Source organism: Oncorhynchus keta, chromosome 26, assembly GCF_023373465.1.
Source record: "Oncorhynchus keta strain PuntledgeMale-10-30-2019 chromosome 26, Oket_V2, whole genome shotgun sequence".
Lineage (NCBI taxonomy): Eukaryota > Metazoa > Chordata > Actinopteri > Salmoniformes > Salmonidae > Oncorhynchus > Oncorhynchus keta.
In genome coordinates, this window is record NC_068446.1 from 33,759,990 (window position 1) to 33,781,849 (window position 21,860).

Consider the following 21,860-nt stretch of genomic DNA (forward strand, 5'->3'; position numbering starts at 1 on the left):
ATTTACAGTATTCAGGACAGTATGCATTAGCATAATATTTAGTAGTCTGGCGCCGCACCAATGGTGGCGTTGAAACATTATGGGGCGGGCCATTGAAGACTGGCGGGGATATTCGAGCCTTCCAAATGACGACGGAGATAGCAAAGGATTATAGTTACATCAAATGTCATGCTTTAAGTGTAATGTAGTTTAACAATTTAGCTTGTCATGGTAACTCACGAAGTTTGATTACTGTCAAGGATCGTTTTGGTAAAACGCGAATTTTCAAGGTAGGAAGAGGCGAGCTGCTAATTTACACTGCCTGGCAAGCAGCAGACTGATCTGAGTGGAGCTAGCGAGCTAGTTTATTAGCAAGGAGGTTACTTCCAAAGGGTAGCCACTAGCTATATATGAAAACTCCGTACTTTTTCATTGATCACATTCGAGACTCACGAAATATCTACATCGGTAATGTAACTAGCTAGCTAATGGTGATGTTTACGGTTTCAAGTAACTACAGTAGTTAGCTACTTAGCAGAGCGGCCTTTCCGTCTCAATGTAACGTTACGGTGACTGCTAGTTCCAAAATCCCGCTTCGTGTTTTGCACTTCCTAGCAGCTGGCTAGATAACTAGCTATCATTGTTACCTTGCTAACTGGCTACCTATTAACTGTACCAATGGTCACCTAACATGTACCTTACATAGCTACCTAATATATTATCATTTACATAACTGGTCTTATCACGAACGTAACGTTAGATTGTCCATCCAATTTAGCTTGTGTTAACCATTTTTCAAGTAACGTTGCGTGGCAATTTAGTTAACTAGTTAGCGTTGCATGCAAGTTACAGTGCTTTCAGAAAGTATTCACAGCCCTTGACGTTTTCCAAGTTTTGTTCAATGCAATTTATTATGCGACTTGTTAAGCACATTTTTACCCCTGAACCTATTTAGGCTTGCCATAACATAAGGTTTGAATACTTAGTGACTTGACATTTCAACTTTTCAATTTTTATGAAGGTTTCAAAAAACACATTTCCACTTTGCCATATTATGGGTTGTGTGTAGATAAGTGACACAATCACAATTAACTACATTTTAAATTGAGGCTGTAACTCAACAAAATGTGGGAAAAGTCAAAGGGGTGAATATTTTCTGAAGGCATTGTACATAACCTGATTTTTGTTGTCACCCTAGCTATGTGGCTCCAGGCAGCATTGCGTGCCCTATTGTACTCATTACGCAGATTCTGTTACAAACCGTTTATTTGTATTTTTTTCTGCAACAGAAACCGTTTACTCCAAATGGAAAACCTTTTACAACAAGAACAAGTTTCTATTTGATAAATTCAGGATAATAATAACAATATATTTTACGTAGTGCTTTTCAAATGGAGCCGATGGAGGTGGACTTGCAGTTGGGGGTCCCCAGGAGGGAACCAGAACCAGATGCTATGGCAGGCAATGTAGAGCCCCCTGTCATCATCCCTGACTCTGGCAGCGAAACTGAGGTTGAGGACGAGGTAGACGCGGGTCCCCTAGACCCACCACGGCTCCCGACCACCTGGGCGTTCAGTCGGAACCGAATCAGAGTGGAGGGTCATATTTTGCACAGGGTCACTACAGCAGCAGTCCGGAGGCAGCGGAGAGCCAGGTAGTTATGGTTGGACTGGAGTCACTCCCTCTAAACTGTACCGGAGACATTGTGTACTTCATTGAGTACCTATTTCACCAACTCATTTATTGTTCCTGTATTGTCTGTGTATGATAAAAGGCCAGGCATCAGTGCGCTCTACCCCACCCAGACCTCTCCCTCTGCTAGCCGCTTCCTAGATTTCCTGCTGCGAGTCCCTGCAGCCAACCCTGACTCTGGCAATACCACAGAGTCGAGCGAGACGGAGGATGAGGCAGACCCCACAGGGCCAGTAGACCCTCACAACCCTGACGAACCTGCTGTTCCCTCCAGCCCTGGAATGAACCCTCCTGTGGCAGCCACGCCACTGCAAGGCCCAAATCCTTCAGGTAAACCAACCTTGAGCTCAAGTCTGTTCCACGCATTGCCATTTTAGACTGTCACCTATGAGGAGTTAAATCTAACCATGTCTATCCTGTGTATAGATTCTAATGCAACCACAGAGGCTGTGAGGACAGAGACTGGAAATCAAGTGAATCCTGAGGTAAGACCACACTCATTGCCAGTGATAGGCCTGGAATCTTGGAGGGGAATAATATTTCCATGATTAGCTAGCTAGTACAGTTTCTGTAGTACCATCGGCATGCTCTCTCGGCCCCCTTTTCAAGAGTGTAACAGCCCCAGTGGCCACCAGTGGTGCGGCTCTTCGGTCGTCCCAAGGGGATGAGGGGGAGGGGGAGACCTGCTCTATCTGCTTTGAGCCCTGGACCACGTCAGGGGAGCACCGACTGGCCACCCTGCGCTGCGGACATCTCTTCGGCTCCACCTGCATTAGCCGCTGGGTGAGGGGCCAGGGCCAGGGAGCCAAGTGTCCCCAGGTCAGTGTGCATGTCTGTCTGTCAGCCTCGGCATGTCTGGGGGCAGAGGAGTGGAGTTGCTTAGGAAGGTCCTGTACTCAGTATTTGCAGTCCCTCCTAGGTGACAAAAAGCTCCTTGTTCCACTGTAATGACTGGTACCCAATTGACTCTGCTGGAGATGGAATTTCTTCAAGCAGTCAAGCAATAATTTGAAACCCAATAAATGCCCTCTGAATTACTTCAATCTGAGAAAATACTGCCACAAACAGCTAAAATCCAGTTCCATTGACTTACCATACAATGATGTAATTTATTGATAAGAAAACATTCCCCCAGATTATGTCTAGTCCCTATAATGACCTTTACTGCTCTGTGCATGTCTGCAGTGCAACAAGAAGGCCAAGCGCTCTGATATCGTCCTCCTGTATGCACGCAAGCTGAGGGCTTTGGACAACACAGAGCAGGAGAATATGAAGAGGTAAGGTAGCTGAGCTCCTCTTGATTTGACCTTATTCGCTGCTGTGTGTAGGGAGCGTTTGAGAGAGCGATGCACACTTTTCCACAATGCATGGGAGAGGTGGGCTGGGGTTGTGTTTTTGCATTGAAGTGTTTCTTGTTCTCTTGGCATTCGTCAGAGCTTTTAAACTAAATACTAAACATCTTTTGATTTGTGAATGTGTTGGCACTAGGAACTCAGGATATATATATAATGTGTGTACGTACATACGTACGTACGTAAAAATTTAATCAAATTTGAGCAGGGAGGCTGTTAAGTTCTGTTTTGCCACTAACCTGAAATTCAGGATGTTTGGGCATGGTCGACTGTTGAACCCTCTGCTTTATTTTGGGCTAATACTGCCTTTTCTCATCGTACATACATACATACATACATACATACATACATACATACATTCAATCAATCCCTATACCAGTCTGCTGTTCCCACATGCTTCAAGAGGGCCACCATTGTTCCTGTTCCCAAGAAAGCTAAGGTAACTGAGCTAAACGACTACCGCCCCGTAGCACTCACTTCCGTCATCATGAAGTGCTTTGAGAGACTAGTCAAGGACCATATCACCTCCACCCTACCTGACACCCTAGACCCACTCCAATTTGCTTACCGCCCAAATAGGTCCACAGACGATGCAATCTCAACCACACTGCACACTGCCCTAACCCACCTGGACAAGAGGAATACCTATGTGAGAATGCTGTTCATCGACTACAGCTCGGCATTCAACACCATAGTACCCTCCAAGAGTCATCAAGCTCGAGACCCTGGGTCTCGACCCCGCCCCTGTGCAACTGGGTACTGGACTTCCTGACGGGCCGCCCCCAGGTGGTGAGGGTAGGCAACAACATCTCCTCCCCGCTGATCCTCAACACGGGGCCCCACAAGGGTGCGTTCTGAGCCCTCTCCTGTACTCCCTGTTCACCCACGACTGCGTGGCCACGCACGCCTCCAACTCAATCATCAAGTTTGCGGAACAACAGTGGTAGGCTTGATTACCAACAACGATCTTTTGGAGGAGGTGAGGGCCCTGTGTGGTGTCAGGAAAATAACCTCACACTCAATGTCAACAAAACTAAGGAGATGATTGTGGACTTCAGGAAACAGCAGAGGGAACACCCCCTATCCACATCGATGGAACAGTAGTGGAGAGGGTAGCTAGTTTTAAGTTCCTCGGCATACACATCACAGACAAACTGAATTGGTCCACTCACACTGACAGCGTCGTGAAGAAGCGCAGCAGCGCCTATTCAACCTCAGGAGGCTGAAGAAATTCGGCTTGTCACCAAAAGCACTCACAAACTTCTACAGATGCACAATCGAGAGCATCCTGGCGGGCTGTATCACCGCCTGGTACGGCAACTGCTCCGCCTCAACCGTAAGGCTCTCCAGAGGGTAGTGAGGACTGCACAACGCATCACCGGGGGCAAACTACCTGCCCTCCAGGACACCTACACCACCCGTTGTTACAGGAAGGCCATAAAGATCATCAAGGACATCAACCACCGAACCACTGCCTGTTCACCCCGCTATCATCCAGAAGGCGAGGTCAGTACAGGTGCATCAAAGCTGGGACCGAGAGACTGAAAAACAGCTTCTATCTCAAGGCCATCAGACTGTTAAACAGCCACCACTAACAGTGAGTGGCTGCTGCCAACACACTGTCATTGACACTGACCCAACTCCAGCCATTTTAATAATGGGAATTGATGGGAATTATGTAAATATATCACTAGCCACTTTAAACAATGCTACCTTATATAATGTTACTTACCCTACATTATTAATCTCATATGCATATGTATATACTGTACTCTACATCATCGTAACATGTAACACATGTATCACTAGCCACTTTAACTATGCCACTTTGTTTACTTTGTCTACACACTCATCTCATATGTATATACTGTACTCGATAACATCTACTGTATGCTGCTCTGTACCATCACTCATTCATATATCCTTATGTACATGTTCCTTATCCCCTTACACTGTGTATAAGACAGTAGTTTTGGAATTGTTAGTTAGATTACTTGTTGGTTATCACTGCATTGTCGGAACTAGAAGCACAAGCATTTCGCTACACTCGCATTTAACATCTGCTAACCATGTGTATGTGACAAATAAAATTTGATTTGATTTACATACATACATACATACATACATACATACATACATACATACATACAGTATCATTCAAAAGTTTGGACACCTACTCATTCCAGGGTTTTGTTTTATTTTTTTTTATTTTCAACATTGTAGAATAATAGTGAAGACACAGTATGAAATAACACATGGAATCATGTAGTAAACAAAACATTGTTAAACTAATCAAAATATATTTTATATTTGTGATTCTTCAAAGTAGCCACCCTTTGCCTTGATGACAGCTTTACACATGCTTTGCATTCTCTCAATGCATTTTAATTAACAGGTGTGCCATGTTAAAATTACATTTGTAGAATTTCTTAACTTCTTAATGCGTTTCAGCTAATCAGTTGTGACAAGGTCGGGTTGCTATACAGAAGATAATCTGGATTTGGTATTTTACCAAATAGGGCTATGTCAAGAACCGCTCAAATCAGCAAAGAGAAACAACAGTCCATCATTACTTTTAAGACATGAAGGTCAGTCAATCTGGAAAATTTCAACAACTTTGAAAGTTTCTTCAAGTGCTATGAGGAAACTGGCTCTCACGAGGACCACCACAGGAAAGGAAGACCCAGAGTAATCTCTGCTGCAGAGGATACGTTCATTAGTTACAGCCCAAATAAATGCATCACAGAGTTCAAGCAACAGACACATCTTAACATCAACTGTTCAGAGGAGACTGTGAATCAGGCCTTCATGGTCAAATTGCTGCAAAGAAACCACTTCTAAAGGACACCAATAAGAAGAGACTTGCTTGGGCCAAGAAACACGAGTAATGGACGTAAGACCGGTGGAAATCTGTCCTTTGGTCTGATTAGTCCAAATTTGAGATTCTTGGTTCCAACCAACGTGTCTTTGTGAGACACACAGTAGGTGAACGTTTGATCTCCGCATGTGTGGCTCCCACCGTTAAGCATGGAGGATGAGGTGTGATGGTGTGGGGGTGCTTTGCTGGTGACACTGTCTGTGATTTGATTTAGAATTCAAGGCACGCTTAACCAACATGGCTACCACAGCATTCGGCATCGATACTCCATCCCATCTGGTTTGCGCTTAGTCCCACTATCAGTTTTTTCCCCAACCGGTCAATGACCCAACACACCTCCAGGCTATTTGACCAAGAAGGAGAGTGATGGAGTCTTTCAAGACTATTGGAAAAGCATTACAGTTGAAGCTGGTTGAGAGAATGCCAAGTGTGCTAAGCTGTCATCAAAGCAAAGGGTGGCTAATTTGAAGTATCACAAATATAAAGTGTATTTTGATTTGTTTAACACTTTTTATTTTGTATTTTTTTGGTTACTACATGATTCCATGTGTTATTTCATAGTTTTGATGTCTTCGATGTTATTCTAAAATGTAGGAAATGGTACAAATGAAGAAAAACCCTGTAATGAGTAATGTCAACGTTTGACTGGTACTGTATGTTGCAGCACTTTTGTTTCAGTAATAAATATGTTGAAATGGAACCAAATTGTCTTCGCTACACAGCTATTTTCTGCAGAAATATTTGACCTGGTTTAAGTCCATGCTCTGGCCGGGCCACTCAAGGACATTCGGAGACTTGTCCTGAAGACACTCCTGCGTTGTCTTTGCTGTGTGCTTAGGGTTGTTATCCTGTTGGAAGTTGAACCTTCGCCCCAGTCTGAGGTCCAGAGTGCTCTGGAGCAGGTTTTAATCAAGGATCTCTCTGTACTTTTCTCTGTTCATCTTTCCCTTGATCCTGTCTCCCAGTCCCTGCTGCTGAAAAACATCCCCACAGCATGATGCTGCCACCACCATGCTTCACTTTAGGGATGGTGCCCCGTTTCCTCCAGATGTGATGCTTGGCATTCAGGCCAAAGAGTTCAATCTTTGTTTCATCAGACCAGATAATCTTGTTTCTTGTGGTCTGAGTCTTTAGGTGCATTTTGGCAAACTCCAAGCGGGCTGTCGTGCTTTTTACTGAGGAGTAACTTCTGTCTGGCAACTCTACCATAAAGGCCTGACTGTGGTGGAGTGCTGCAGAGATAGTTGTCCTTCTGGAAGGTTCTCCCTCTGGAGCTCTTTCAGTGACCATCGGGTACTTGGTCACCTTCATGACAAAGGCCCTTCTCCACCGATTGCAGTTTGGCCGGGCGGCCAGCTCTGGGAAGAGTCTCGGTGGTTCCAAACTTCTTCCATTTAAGAATGATGGAGGCCACTGTGTCTTTCGGGACCTTCAATGCTGCAGACATTTTTTTGGTGCTGTTCCCCGGATCTGTGCCTCGACACAATCCTGTCTCCGCGCTCTACGGACAATTCCTTCGACCTCATTGCTTGGTTTTTGCTCTGACATGCACTGTCAACTGTGGGATCTTAGACAGGTGTGACTTTCCAAATCATGTCCAATCAATTAAATTTTGCAAAGTTGTAGAAACATCTCAAGGATGATCAATGGAAACATGATGGACCTGAGCTCAATTTCGAGTCTCATAGCAAAGGTTCTAAATTCTTATGTAAAGGTACTTTAATTATTTTTTCTTTATGGGGTATTGTGTGTAGGTTGATGAGGAAAACAAATAATTCAATACATTTTAGATTAAGGTTGTAACTTTTCCCACATTTTATTACGTTAAGGGGTGTGAATACTTCCCAAATGCACTGTGGGTCTATTGTGATAGTTTGCCTATAACCAGCCTGAGTAGGCCTGTAACTCTATTCCTTTTTTATTCAGAGCTTAGAGAATTAATCAAGTTCCAAATGAGCTATTGTCAGCCTGGTTAATGCGATGCATGTCTGTTGAATTGGGAGAAATCCACCCGCACTCAGCCCCGCCCCACCAACTCAACCAGTCAGGAGCCGCTACTGCATTGTGACCTTGGTGTACTACATACTTTTTACTATATGACGATGAGTATACCACGATGAGTGCATATTATGCAGTTTAAGGATGTAGTACACTGGTATGGGTATTGGGACACAGCCAGTGAGTCTGAATGTGTTTCTTTGTTATATGTGCAGGTCATTGGAGCAGGAGCAGTCAATGCGTAGGAATGCTGAACTAAAGTCAGCCCAGTGCCGGCTACAACTGCAGGTGATGACAGACGAATGTGGGAAACTACGCAAGCAGATACAGGTACTTTGTTCCTTTTGATGTTGTCATTGATTTATCTGTAATTCCCCCTCCCCCTTTCTCTCCCCCATCCGTTTATCAGGTAGATTAGAACAACATGCTGTAATCATTTGATATTAATCATATCTTGATTTTTCAAAGTTTTGTTGATCACATCTGGTATGCTTGAACACAGACTTCCATTGAACAGTTGGATCACTCTCTACCTTCTCTCCCAGGAGTTGAAGACGCTGATGGCTCAGCCTGGCTGTAGGCCTTCTGAGAACCCAGGGGCCTCTCTCTCTGGGCTCTCACAGAGACAGGACAGCACCCAGGGGGGCCACTACGTCTTCTCCAAGGCCGTGCTAGTGTCCCAGGCGGGGGGCTGCAGGGTGCTGTCCTACTGTGAACCCCTCAGCTGCCTGCTGGCCTCCCATCCCTCCCCACACACCACACTGGTGCCCGGTAAGACCTTTGATCAGCTTTGATATGCTTTCAGTACGGAATAACTGTGAATTTTTGCATAGATTTGAAAATATCAGAGGGCATATTTTTAACTGTCTGAAATATTTGCTACCTCCCAAGAAGCATTTCTGAGTTTTGTAAGACATGAAAGACATTTCTTGGAATCATTTCTCTCCCTCCCTCACGCTCTCGGTCTCTCTCTTCCTCTCTCTGTGTCTACCTGCCAGGCTATGGTGTGAAGAAGGTGAGTACGGTGAATCTGAAGACATGCCAGTATGTTCCCATCCATGTTAAACAGATCAGAGGCCTGGCATTCAACAGACAAGCTGACGGCCTCCTGCTCTCTGCTGCCCTGGACAACACCATCAAACTCACCAGGTAACCACAAGAGACAGATAGTCGGTCAGTGTCCAAGCAGAGAGATTTATCAGGACAGTTTATTTCAGAATGGTGTTGACTTAATAGCCCCAGTCTCTGATGGAGAAGAACATCGCACTTGTTAAGGTAGAACATTCTTTGATTACAAGAATCAGTCAGACCTAGATTGAAAACAAAACGCTGATGGTTTAAAGGACTGTATTTATTTATTTATTTCTCTCCTGCAGTCTAATGGCCAACACAGTGGTGCAGACGTACAACACGGGTAAGCCAGTGTGGAGCTGTTGCTGGTGCCTGGACAACAACAACTACGTGTACGCTGGTCTCAGTAACGGCTCTGTGCTGGTGTATGATACCAGAGACACCAGCACACATGTCCAGGAGCTGCAGCCACTACGCTCTAGGTAAGTCTGATACCCAGACCAGGGGTCATAGGTCAGCTAGTCTAATCTCAACCACAGTTTGTCCCACTACACCTACAGTTGAAGTCAGAAGATTACATACACTTAGGTTGGAGACATTAAAACTCGTTTTTTAACCGCTCGCAAATTTCTTGTTAACAATCTAAAGTTTTGGCAAGTCGGTTAGGACACCTAGTTTGTGCATGATGCAAGTAATTTTTCCAACAATTGTTTACAGACAGAATATTTCACTTATAATTCACTGTATCACAACACAATTCTTTGGGTCAGAAGTTTACATACACTTAGTTGACTGTGCCTTTAAACAGCTTGGAAATCTTTAGGAGCAATTTCCAAACGCCTGAAGGTGCCATGTTCATCTGTTCAAACAATAGTACGCAAGTATAAACACCATGGGACCACGCAGCCGTCATACCGCTCTTCAAGGAGACGCATTTTGTCTCCTAGAGATGAATGTACTTTGGTAAGAAAAGTGCAAATCAATCCCATAACAACAGCAAAGGACCTTGTGAAGATGCTGGAGGAAACGGGTACAAAAGTATCTATATCCACATTAAAACAAGTCCTATATCGACATAACCTGAAAGTCCGCTCAGCAAGGAAGAAGCCACTGCTCCAAAACCGCCATAAAAAAGCCAGACTACGGTTTGCAACTGCACATGGGGACAAAGATAGTAATTTTTGGAGAAATGTCCTCTGGTCTGATGAAACAAAAATAGAACTGTTTGGCCATAATGTCCATCGTTATGTTTGGAGGAAAAAGGGGGATGCTTGCAAGCCGAAGAACACCATCCTGACCGTGAAGCAGGGGGGTGGCAGCATCATGTTGTGGGGGTGCTTTGCTGCAGGAGGGACTGGTGCACTTCAGAAAATAGATGGCATTATGTGGATATATTGAAGCATCACCTCAAAACATCAGTCAGGAAGTTGAAGCTTGGTGTCCAATGGATCTTCCAAATGGACAATGACTCCAATAATACTTCCAAAGTTGTGGCAAAATGGCTTAAGGACAACAAAGTCAAGGTATTGGAGTGGCCATCACAAAGCCCTGACCTCAATCCTATAGAAAAATTTGTGGGCAGAACTGAAAAAGCGTGTGCGAGCAAGGAGGCCTACAAACCTGACTCAGTTACACCAGCTCTGTCAGGAGGAATGGGCCTAAATTCACCCAACTTGTGGAAGGCTACCTGAAACGTTTGACCCAAGTGAAACAATTTAAAGGCAATGCTACCAAATACTTAATGAGTGTATGTAAACTTCTGACCCACTGGGAATGTGATGAAAGAAATAAAAGCTGAAATAAACCATTCTCTCTACTATTATTCTGACATTTCACATTCTTAAAATCAAGTGGCGATCCTAACTGACCTAAGACTGGGATTTTTTACTCTGATTAAACGTCAGGAATTGTGGAAAACTGAGTTTCAATGTATTTGGCTAAGGTTGTATGTAAACTTCCGACTTCAACTGTATCTATATTAGGGGTCGACCGATGAATTTTCAACGCCGATACCGATTATTGGAGGCCCCCCAAAAAAAGCCGATACCGATTAATCGGCCGAGTTAAAAAAATAAAATAAAAAATAAAAAAATGATTTTAATAATAAAAAATATTAATATTTTTAGAAATTAAAAAAAAATATATATATATATATTTGTAATAATGGCAATTACAACTATACTGAATGAACACTTATTTTGACTTAATATAATACATGAATAAAATATATTAAGCCTCAAATAAATAATGAAACATGCTCAATTTAGTTTGAATAATGCAAAAACAAAGTGTTGGAGTAGAAAGTTTATTTTTTAAAAATTATTTATTTTTTAACCTTTATTTTACTAGGCAAGTCAGTTAAGAACAAATTCTTATTTTCAAAGTAAAAGTGCAATACGTGCCGTTTAAGATCCTTGCTCAGAACATATAAAAGCTGGTGGTTCCTTTTTAACGTGAGTCTTCAATATTCCCAGGTAAGAAGATTTAGGTTGTAGTTGTAATTATTGGACTATTTCTCTCTATACGATTTGTATTTCATATACCTTTGACTATTGGATGTTCTTATAGGCACTTTAGTATTGCCAGTGTAACAGTATAGCTTCCGTCCCTCTCCTGGGCTCGAACCAGGAACACATCGACAACAGCCACCCTCGAAGCAGCGTTACCCATCGCTCCAAAAAATCCACGTCCCTTGCAGAGCAAGGGGAACAACTACTCCGTCTCAGAGCGAGTGACATTTGAAACACTATTAGCGCGCACCCCGCTAACTAGCTAACTAATGAATGCTTACGAGCCTGCTGGTGCCTACCATCGCTCAGTCAGACTGCACTATCAAATCACAGATTTAATTATAACATAACACACAGAAATATGAGCCGTATGTCATTAATATAGTTGAATCTGGAAACTATCATCTTGAAAACAAGATGTTTATTTCAGTGAAATACGGAACCTTTCCGTATTTTATCTAATGAGTGGCATCCATAAGTCTCAACATTCCTGTTACATTGCACAACCTTCAATGTTATGTCATAATTACGTAAAATTCTGGCAAATTAGGCAGCCCAAACTGTTGCATATACACCGACTCTCCGTGCAATGAATGCAAGAGAAGTGACACAATTTCACCTGGTTAATATTGCCTGCTAACCTGGATTTCTTTTAGCTAAATATGCAGGTTTAAAAATACATACTTCTGTGTATTGATTTTAAGGAAGGCATTGATGTTTATGGTTAGGTACACGTTGGCGCAACGACAGTCCTTTTTCGCGAATGCGCCCTGCATCGATTATATGCAACACAGGACACGCTAGATAACTACACATGGTTGATGATATTAGTAGTTTAACTAGTGATTATGATTGATTTTTTTTTTAATAAGATAAGTTTAATGCTAGCTAGCAACTTACCTTGGCTTCTTACTGCATTCGCGTAACAGGCAGGCTCCTCGTGAGGCAGGCTCCTCGTGAGGCAGGCTCCTCGTGAGGCAGGCTCCTCGTGAGGCAGGCTCCTCGTGAGGCAGGCTCCTCGTGAGGCAGGCTCCTCGTGAGGCAGGCTCCTCGTGAGGCAGGCTCCTCGTGAGGCAGGCTCCTCGTGAGGCAGGTGGTTAGAGCATTGGACTAGTTAACTGTAAGGTTGCAAGATTGAATCCCCCGAGCTGACACGGTAAAAATCTGTCGTTCTGCCCCTGAACAAGGCAGTTAACCCACAGTTCTTAGGTTGTCATCGAAAATAAGAATGTGTTCTTAACGGACTTACATTGTTTTTTTACACCTTTTATTAAACTATCGTCGTCCAAAAATAACGATTTCCGAATGTTGTGTGAACTTGAAATCGGCCCAAATTAATCAGCCATTCCGATTAATCAGTCGACCTCTAATCTATAAATCCTACAGTGCCTTCAAAAAGTGTTCTTCCCTGGGACTTATTCACATTGTGTTGTGGTACTGCCTGTATTTAAAATGGATTACATTTCGATTTTGCCACTAGCCTACATGCAACACCCCATAATGTGAAAGTGGAATTATGTTTTTGAATAATTTTTTACAAATGAATGAAAAGTTGAAATGTCTTGAGTCCTAAGTATTCAACCCATATTTTTATTGCAAGACTAAATATGTTCAGGAGTAAAAATTTGCTTCACAAGTTGCGTGGACTCAATAATAGTGTTTGACTACCTCGTCTCTGCACCCTACACATTCAAAATACCGGAGGTTTTCCAATGCCTTGCAAAGAAGGGAACCTCTTGGTAGATGGGTTAAAAGGAATAGCAGACATCGATTATCCCTATGAGCATGGTGAAGTTATTAATGACACTTTGGGTGGTGTATCAATACACCAAGTCAATACAAAGATACAGGTATCCTTCCTAACTGTTGCCAGGGAGGAAGGAAACTGCTTAGCAATTTCACCATGAGGCCAATGGTGACTTTAAAACCATTAGAGTTTAACGGCTGTGATGGGAGAAAAGGAGGATGGATCAACAACATGGTAGTTACTCCACAACACTAACCTAATTGACAGAGCGAAAAGGAAGAAGCCTGCCTGTACAGAATAACATTTTTCCAAAATATTAATTATGTTTGCAACAAGGCACTAAAGTAATTCTGTAATTGTTATTTTTGGGGCAAATCCAATACATTACCGAGTACCACTCTCCATATTTTCAAGCATGTTGGTGGCTGCATCATGTTACGGGTATGTTTGAAATCGTTAAAGACTGGGGAGTTTTTCAGGATAAAAAAGAAACGTAATGGAGCTAAGCATGGGCAAAGTCCTACAGGAAAACCTGAAATTCTGGTGGAAAGCAGACATCATCTTTCAGCAGGACAATAACCTACAACACAAGGGCCAAATACACGCACCGGAGTTGCTTATCAAAAAGACAGTGAATGTTCCTGAGTGGTCAAGTTAGTTGATTTTAAAATCTGTCAAGACTTGAAAATGGTTGTCGAGGAATGATCAACAATCTAGGTGTGCAAAGCTCCAAGAGACTTACTCAGAAAGACTCACAGCTGTAATCGCTGCCAAAGGGGCTTCTACAGTGTTGACTCAGGGGTGTGAATACTTATGTAAATGAGATTTTGGGATTTCATTTTCAATACATTTGAGAGAATCTAAAAACATGTTTTCACTTTGTCATTATGGGGTATTGTGTGTAGATGGGTGAGGGAAAAATATTTTAAATCCATATTGAATTTAGGCTGCAACACAACAGAATGTGGAATAAGTCAGTGGGTATGAGTACTTTCTGAAGTCACTGTAGCTAGGGCCCAGAGGTTTTCCTCCCTGACCACAGGATCTGACCAGAAAAAGTTAAATTGGTATTTTATTTTCAGCAGTTGGGTTTTGCTACTCATTCTCAAAGATGGTTAAATGTTATATGTACATGGTGTGTGTGAAATGTTATTCACATGGTGTAACACAAGCCAAACCATGACCTCTGGCTCCTCCCAGGTGTCCCGTGGCCTCACTGTCCTACGTGCCTCGCGCCTCCTCCAGCTCGTTCCCGTGCGGCGGCCTCATCGCAGGTTCTCTGGAAGGGGGCTGCTTCTGGGAGCAGGTGGACGGCACCACTTACAGACCCCACATTTTGCCCCTGGAGACAGGAGGCTGCACAGACATCCAGGTGGAGCCAGAGAGCAGACACTGTCTGGTCACCTACAGACCAGGTGAGAGACAATGAAGCACTGTCTGTAGTAAAGAGAAGGAGCTAAAGTGTGTCATCATAACGTTTTACTGTTGGCAACCGGTTGTGTTCAGCTCTTCTCTACTCAGAGCTAATCGAACACGAAGTGCTAGCAGAATCGCTGTGTGTGTGTATGTGTGTGTGTGTGTGTGTGTGTGTGGCTAGGTTTCCATCCAATTGGCAACAGATTTACATGTGAATATTCAAAAATATGCATAAAAACAATATGGGCATTTTTCCACCAGAGATGTTTTGGTTGGTTATAAAAGGTTGTGTGTGATGAAGTAGTGTACAACTTTTGCAGTTTAATTCCCATGTTCCAAATGGGAAATACTATTTAAATGGGTTTATTGCATTTTCAAAAATGTTTGCGCTATATAGCGAATGTGCCCACTCTGGTCTTGGCACGTGCTCTAGCCAACAGCGTGCGGATACAGTGCGAGTATAGCCTACTACATGATGAGATTATTATCGACAAAAGAGCAAGATTATTTTTATTTGTCAAACGGCAGCCATCATCATCATGTCACCAGAATAAGACCCTCGATATTTATTGGGAAGCAGCATCAAGCTCATCACCGTGCACTTTCACCACCCTGTTATGTTCATCGTAACTTATATTATGTGTAACCTAATGGTTTCCTGAGTTGTAGTGGGAGGACCACACACCATATCATCGCGTTACTCCAAGTTTACTCTGATAGAATGGTTATTATATCAATATGTTGCATAAGTGTTTTCACAGCCATTTCTCACACAATTAATTTTACCTGCACAAAAAGATCCCACCATGTCGAATGAACAAATTATGTTGGCATTTATAAAATTGTACTGAAACTTCCTGTTTCCATCACAGCTGATGTGATTTAAATATATATATATATATTATATATACAGTGACTTTACTTAACTGTGGATAGAAATGTGTGTTAAAAAGAAAATATTTTGTCTGATTACAATTCTGCTTAATACTGCTGCCAGTCTTTGTTGGATACAGGAAATCTTCCCACTCTCATAGTAGTCCTGGCTTCTGTCCACTGGCTGCAGGATTGATTCTAATATCTCTAAGCTCGGCATGAACTAAAGCCTGAATTCCCCAGTAGCTCTCTAGGACAGGGGTCTGTGTTGACCACTAGCACCAGTATTTTGACTGACAGTCTCTGTGTTTGACCCCAGGGCGCTCCAACCCTTCTCTGCGTTGTGTTCTGATGGAGCTGAACAGGACTCTACAGCAGGATGCGGCCCAGGAGCCCTTGTGTTCCTGCTACCCTGTCCAGACCTTCAGCGCCGGCTCCTCATGCAAAGTGCTCACCAAGAACGCTGTGTTCAGAAGCCCAGCCGGGGAGGGCTCCACTTTGGTCTGTGCCGGGGACGAGTCCACTAACTCCACCATGGTGAGCCGTGTGTGTGTACATGTATACAATGGTGAGCATTGACTGGCAATGATTTAAATTCTGTGTATCACTTGTGTACAGAATCGTGGGCATTGGCAATAATAATTGTTTTGTGAACATCTGTATGCAGCACTGAAAACAGGGTCAAGGAAATCATGGCCCACTGTGGAGACAGGGAGCACATTGTGTCAGTCATTACAGATAGAGCCCTAAACGTTCACCCACTGCTGTGATTAGAGAAGAATCAATGGTTCAACTGTTTTGTAGTTGAAAGAACTCAATAATACTGAGAGGCATATGACTCTGATTTGAGGCAGTTTGGAGATAGTTTGAAAAATATGAAACGGCATCAAATCAAATGTAATTTGTCACATACACATGGTTAGCAGATGTTAATGGTCACATACACATGGTTAGCAGATGTTAATGGTCACATACACATGGTTAGCAGATGTTAATGGTCACATACACATGGTTAGCAGATGTTAATGGTCACATATACATGGTTAGCAGATGTTAATGGTCACATACACATGGTTAGCAGATGTTAATGGTCACATACACATGGTTAGCAGATGTTAATGGTCACATACACATGGTTAGCAGATGTTAATGGTCACATACACATGGTTAGCAGATGTTAATGGTCACATACACATGGTTAGCAGATGTTAATGGTCACATACACATGGTTAGCAGATGTTAATGGTCACATACACATGGTTAGCAGATGTTAATGGTCACATACACATGGTTAGCAGATGTTAATGGTCACATATACATGGTTAGCAGATGTTAATGGTCACATACACATGGTTAGCAGATGTTAATGGTCACATACACATGGTTAGCAGATGTTAATGGTCACATACACATGGTTAGCAGATGTTAATGGTCACATACACATGGTTAGCAGATGTTAATGGTCACATACACATGGTTAGCAGATGTTAATGGTCACATACACATGGTTAGCAGATGTTAATGGTCACATACGCATGGTTAGCAGATGTTAATGGTCACATACGCATGGTTAGCAGATGTTAATGTGAGTATAGCAGTAATAACCAACGAGTAACCTAACAATTCCACAACTACTACCTTATATACACACAAGTGTAAAGGGATAAAGAATATGTACATAAAGATATATGAATGAGTGATGGTACAGAACGGCATAGGTAAGATGCAGTAAATGGTATAGAGTACAGTATATACATATGAGATGAGTATGTAAACAAAGTGGCATAGTTTAAAGTGGCTAGTGATGCATGTATTACATACAGATGGCAAGATGCAGTAGATGCAGCAGTTTAAATGAGTACGGTATATACATATGAGATGAGTAATGTAGGGTATTTAAACATTATATTTAGTGGCATTGTTTTAAAGTGGCTAGTGATACATTTTTACATCAATTCACTTATTAAAGTGGCTGGAGTTGAGTCAGTGTGTTGGCAGCAGCCACTCAATGTTAGTGGTGGCTGTTTAACAGTTTGATGGCCTTGAGATAGAAGCTGTTTTTCAGTCTCTTGGTCCCTGCTTTGATGCACCTGTACTGACCTCTCCTTCTGGATGATAGCGGGGTGAACAGGCAGTGGCTCGGATGGTTGTTGTCCTTGATGATCTTTATGGCCTTCCTGTGACATCGGGTGGTGTAGGTGTCCTGGAGGGCAGGTAGTTTTGCCCCCGGTGATGCGTTTGCAGACTTCACTACCCTCTGGAGAGCCTCACGGTTGTGGGCGGAGCAGTTGCCGTACCAGATGGTGATACAGCCCGACAGGATGCTCTCGATTGTGCATCTGTAGAAGTTTGTGAGTGCTTTTGGTAACAAGCCAAGTTTCTTCAGCCTACTGAAGTTGAAGAGGCGCTACTGCGCCTTCTTCACAACACTGTCTGTGTGGGTGGACCAATTCAGTTTGTCCGTGATGTGTACGCCGAGGAACTTTCCACCTTCTCCACCACTGTACCGTCGATGTGGATAGGGGGGTGCTCCCTCTGCTGTTTCCTGAAGTCCAGAATCATCTCCTTTGTTTTGTTGAAGTTGAGTGTGAGGTTATTTTCCTGACACCACACTCCGAGTGCCGTCACCTCCTCCCTGTAGGCCGGCTCGTCGTTGTTGGTAATCAAGCCTACCACTGTAGTGTCGTCCGCAAACTTGATGATTGAGTTGGAGGCGTGCATGGCCATGCAGTCGTGGGTGAACAGGGAGTACAGGAGAGGGCTCTGAACGCACCCTTGTGGGGCCGCAGTGTTGAGGATCAGCGGGGTGGAGGTGTCGTTACCTACCCTCGCCACCTGGGGGCGGCCCATCTGGACATCCTGTACCCAGTTGCACAGGGCGGGGTCGACACCCAGGGTCTCGAGCTTGATGACGAGTTTGGAGGGTACTATGGTGTTGAATGCTGAGCTGTTGTCGATGAACTGCATTCTCACATAGGTATTCCTCTTGTCCAGATGGGTTAGGGCCGTGTGCAGTGTGATTGCGTCGTCTGTGGACCTATTGGGGCGGTAAACAAATTGAGTGGGTCTAGGGTGTCAGGTAGGGTGGAGGTGATATGGTCCTTGACTCGTCTCTCAAAGCACTTCATGATGACGGAAGTGAGTGCAACGGGGCGGTAGTCGCTTAGCTCAGTTACCTTATCTTTCTTGGGAACAGGAACAATGGTGGCCCTCTTGAAGCATGTGGGAACATCAGACTGGGATAAGGAGAGATTGAATATGTCCGAAAACACACCAGCCAGCTGGTCTGGGCATGCTCTGAGGATGCGGCTGGGGATGCCGTCTGCGAGGGTTAACTTCTTATGGCTGCAATCCCGTTAACGGGAGCGATATGACAACAGCCAGTCAAAGTGTAGGGCGCCATTTTCAAAACATCAATCTCATAAAACATTCCTCAAACATACATGAATTTCATATCATTGTAAAGCTATTCTTGTTGTTAATCCCACCAGTGTCCGATCTCAAATATGCTTTTCAGCAAAAGCACCACAAACGATTGTTAGGTCACCACATATAGGCACAGAAAAACACAGCCATTTTTTTCCCCCCAGCCAAAGAGAGGAGTTTCAAAAAGCAGAAGAGATAAGAATTAATCACGAACCTTTAATGATCTTCATCAGATGACACTAATAGGACTTCATGTTACACAATACATGTATGTTTTGTTTGATACGGTTCATATTTATCAAAATATGAGTTTACATTGGCGCGTTACATTCACTAGTTCCAAAAACATCCAGTGATTTTGCATAGCCACATCATTCAACAGATATACTCATCATAAATGTAGATGATAATACAAGTTATACACATGGAATTATAGATATACCTCTCCTTAATGCAACCGCTGTGTCTAATTTCAAAAAAACTTTACGGAATAAGCCAGCCATGCAATAATCTGAGATGGCGCTCAGAAACATTTGTCACAATAGCCGCCATGTTGACGTCAACATAAACAAGAAATTACATGATAAATATTCCCTTACCTTTGATCTACATCAGAAAGCACTCCAGGAATCCCAAGTCCACAATAAATGTTTATTTTGTTCGAAAATGTCCTTTATGTCCAAATACCTTCTTTTGTTAGCTTGTTTGGTATACATATCCAAACGCTCATTCTGGTCAGCGTTACATCGGACAGAAACTTCAAAAGGTTATATTACAGGTCGATGAAACATTTCAAACAATGTATATATACAGCTGTGAATATAATCGAAGAGAATTCCCTTGGTAGACAATGCGGTCGACATTTGATTGTGAAGGACTTGAGTTCCTGTATGGTGTTATGATCCCACCACGTCTCGTAAATCATAAGGCATACGCCCCCGCCCCTCTTCTTACCAGAAAGATGCTTGTGTCTGTCAGCACGAAGGGTGAAGAAACCAGCTGGCTGCACCGACTGGCTGCATATCTCGAGTGAGCCATTTTTCCGTGAAGCAAAGAACGTGAGTCTCTGATCAAGAGCTTCACATTGATCTATTGATTCTAATCATGTAATTTTGTTCCAGGTGTGGGATGCAGGGAGTGGATCCCTGATTCAGAAGTTGCCTGCTGACCTCCCAGTGTTGGACATCTGCCCGTTTGAGGTGAATCGGGGCAGTTACCTGGCCTCGCTCACTGAGAAGATGCTCAAAATCTACAAGTGGGAATAAGGAGAGATTATGGAAAACACACCACCAGCATAGAGCATGTATGAGTAGCGCAGCTGCTGCACTGTATAAATGGCATCCATTTAAAACAGCTTTTTCTTAGACTACAGAGGAACCTTTGTTGGGTTTGCTTTGCAGTGGAGGGACTGGAGAGATCACACTGCTGCACTGTTATCAACAAACTGATAGCTGGAGTGCCAGTACAGCTACACCACTGTCCTAAATGTTTACATTTGAGGATAACTGAAAATGTCCCATCAAAATGAACAAAAATGACACAACAGATATAGTACAGCAAGACTAGGGTTTCATACCCACTCACCACTACCCAGTGTTTTGCTCTGTAGCTTTTCCTCTGGATGTGAAGATGAATCTGTTTGTCAGCCATGCTGCTGATGTTTGTTTTAATTTCGCAATGTTGTGTTTCTTCACTGGGCCATGTTCAGTTGCCAAACGTTCTTGAACGTTGCAGATAGAAATTCCATGAATAGAACCGATGTGAGTCCTTACTGTACATATCAGAGGCATGTTTGAGCTACATTGCCTATTTCTATCTGAATGTTCCAAAATGTTAAATCCTGCTGAATGGTCTTAGGCTGCGTTCACACAGGCAGCCCAATTGTGGGTCACGTTCAACAGGATTGAACGTTTTGGAACGTTTAGATTGGAAAGCTATGTAGAATAAGGAATGCAATCGGCTCTTCATTACATTTTCTATCTGCAACGTTCAAGAACGTTTGGCAACTGAACATGGTCCTAATCTTTGTTCCACTAATTGGTCAAAAGTCCAATCACATCAGATCTTTTCATATCTTTTTCAGAGCTGATCTGGTTGGTCAAAAGACACATTTAGTGAAGAAAATATCAGAAATGGGCTGCCTGTCCAAATGCAACCTTTGAGATGGATCCATGGATGAAAATCAGGACATCTATAGCTAACAAGTTACATTTCCTGTATTCTGATTCAAGCCTGATCAGCAGGCTTTTTCAAAAATCTTAAAAATTTACTAAAAATGGTTTGCTTATTTTAGATCCAGAGGGAATTATATATACATTTATGTTTTATACCAAATGTTTATACTTTTTCAAATGTAATAAAATATAAATAATTGGTTATTGTTCATCCTGATGTTGGTTGGGGTGACATCCAGATTGTCTTAACTTTATACTGACCATGTGCCATTCCAGGATAGTTTGTAATACTGACACTGAACACAAGGGGCGCTATTTTCAAACCCCACTGATGCGCTGTAATCCAAAGGTTAGTAATGCTAACAAGTACACGTAAAATACCATAGAAAATGCTAACAACCATATTGTGAACATTTTGTACAGTTTCTGACCTAAACTATACAAGTAACTAAAAATGCTACACAGTTTGCTACACACACAAAACAGACTGACTTAATAGTCATAAGATATTTAGTTGTGAGTTCCATATGTAAGTACATCACCATACATCATGCTGCACAACAGTGAGTGACACTCAAGGCTCTAGTCTCTCATTGTGTGCTTGTAAACAAACACGTGACTGGGTACTGCCTGTAAACTTCATAATAATGTGACTGGTGAGATGAAGAATGCAATGTTCTTAATCTCCTAACATTGCACAAGTTGACTGCAGGTATGTACTTAAAAATATTCACATTTATTAAA

General features: G+C 42.8%; 1 protein-coding gene across 4 annotated transcripts; it reads left to right on the plus strand.

The window, feature by feature from the left end:
- The first annotated feature begins 82 nt into the window (after positions 1–82).
- LOC118359280 (E3 ubiquitin-protein ligase RFWD3) lies at positions 83–21,323 on the plus strand. 4 transcript variants are annotated; one of them, XM_035737740.2, is made up of 13 exons: positions 83–269; positions 1,361–1,633; positions 1,754–2,001; positions 2,098–2,156; positions 2,281–2,490; positions 2,857–2,948; positions 8,115–8,229; positions 8,445–8,670; positions 8,898–9,048; positions 9,276–9,452; positions 14,428–14,642; positions 15,836–16,053; positions 20,064–21,323. In XM_035737740.2, exons 2-13 carry the CDS (start codon positions 1,371–1,373, stop codon positions 20,205–20,207), a joined length of 2,118 nt encoding a protein of 705 aa, XP_035593633.1. In that variant the 5' UTR covers positions 83–269; positions 1,361–1,370; the 3' UTR covers positions 20,208–21,323. The 4 variants fall into 4 exon arrangements, with proteins under 4 accessions (XP_035593633.1, XP_035593635.1, XP_035593636.1 ...); XM_035737742.2 differs by having other exon boundaries at positions 1,802–2,001; XM_035737743.2 differs by having other exon boundaries at positions 15,836–16,084; positions 20,064–20,252.
- The last annotated feature ends 537 nt before the right edge of the window (positions 21,324–21,860 follow it).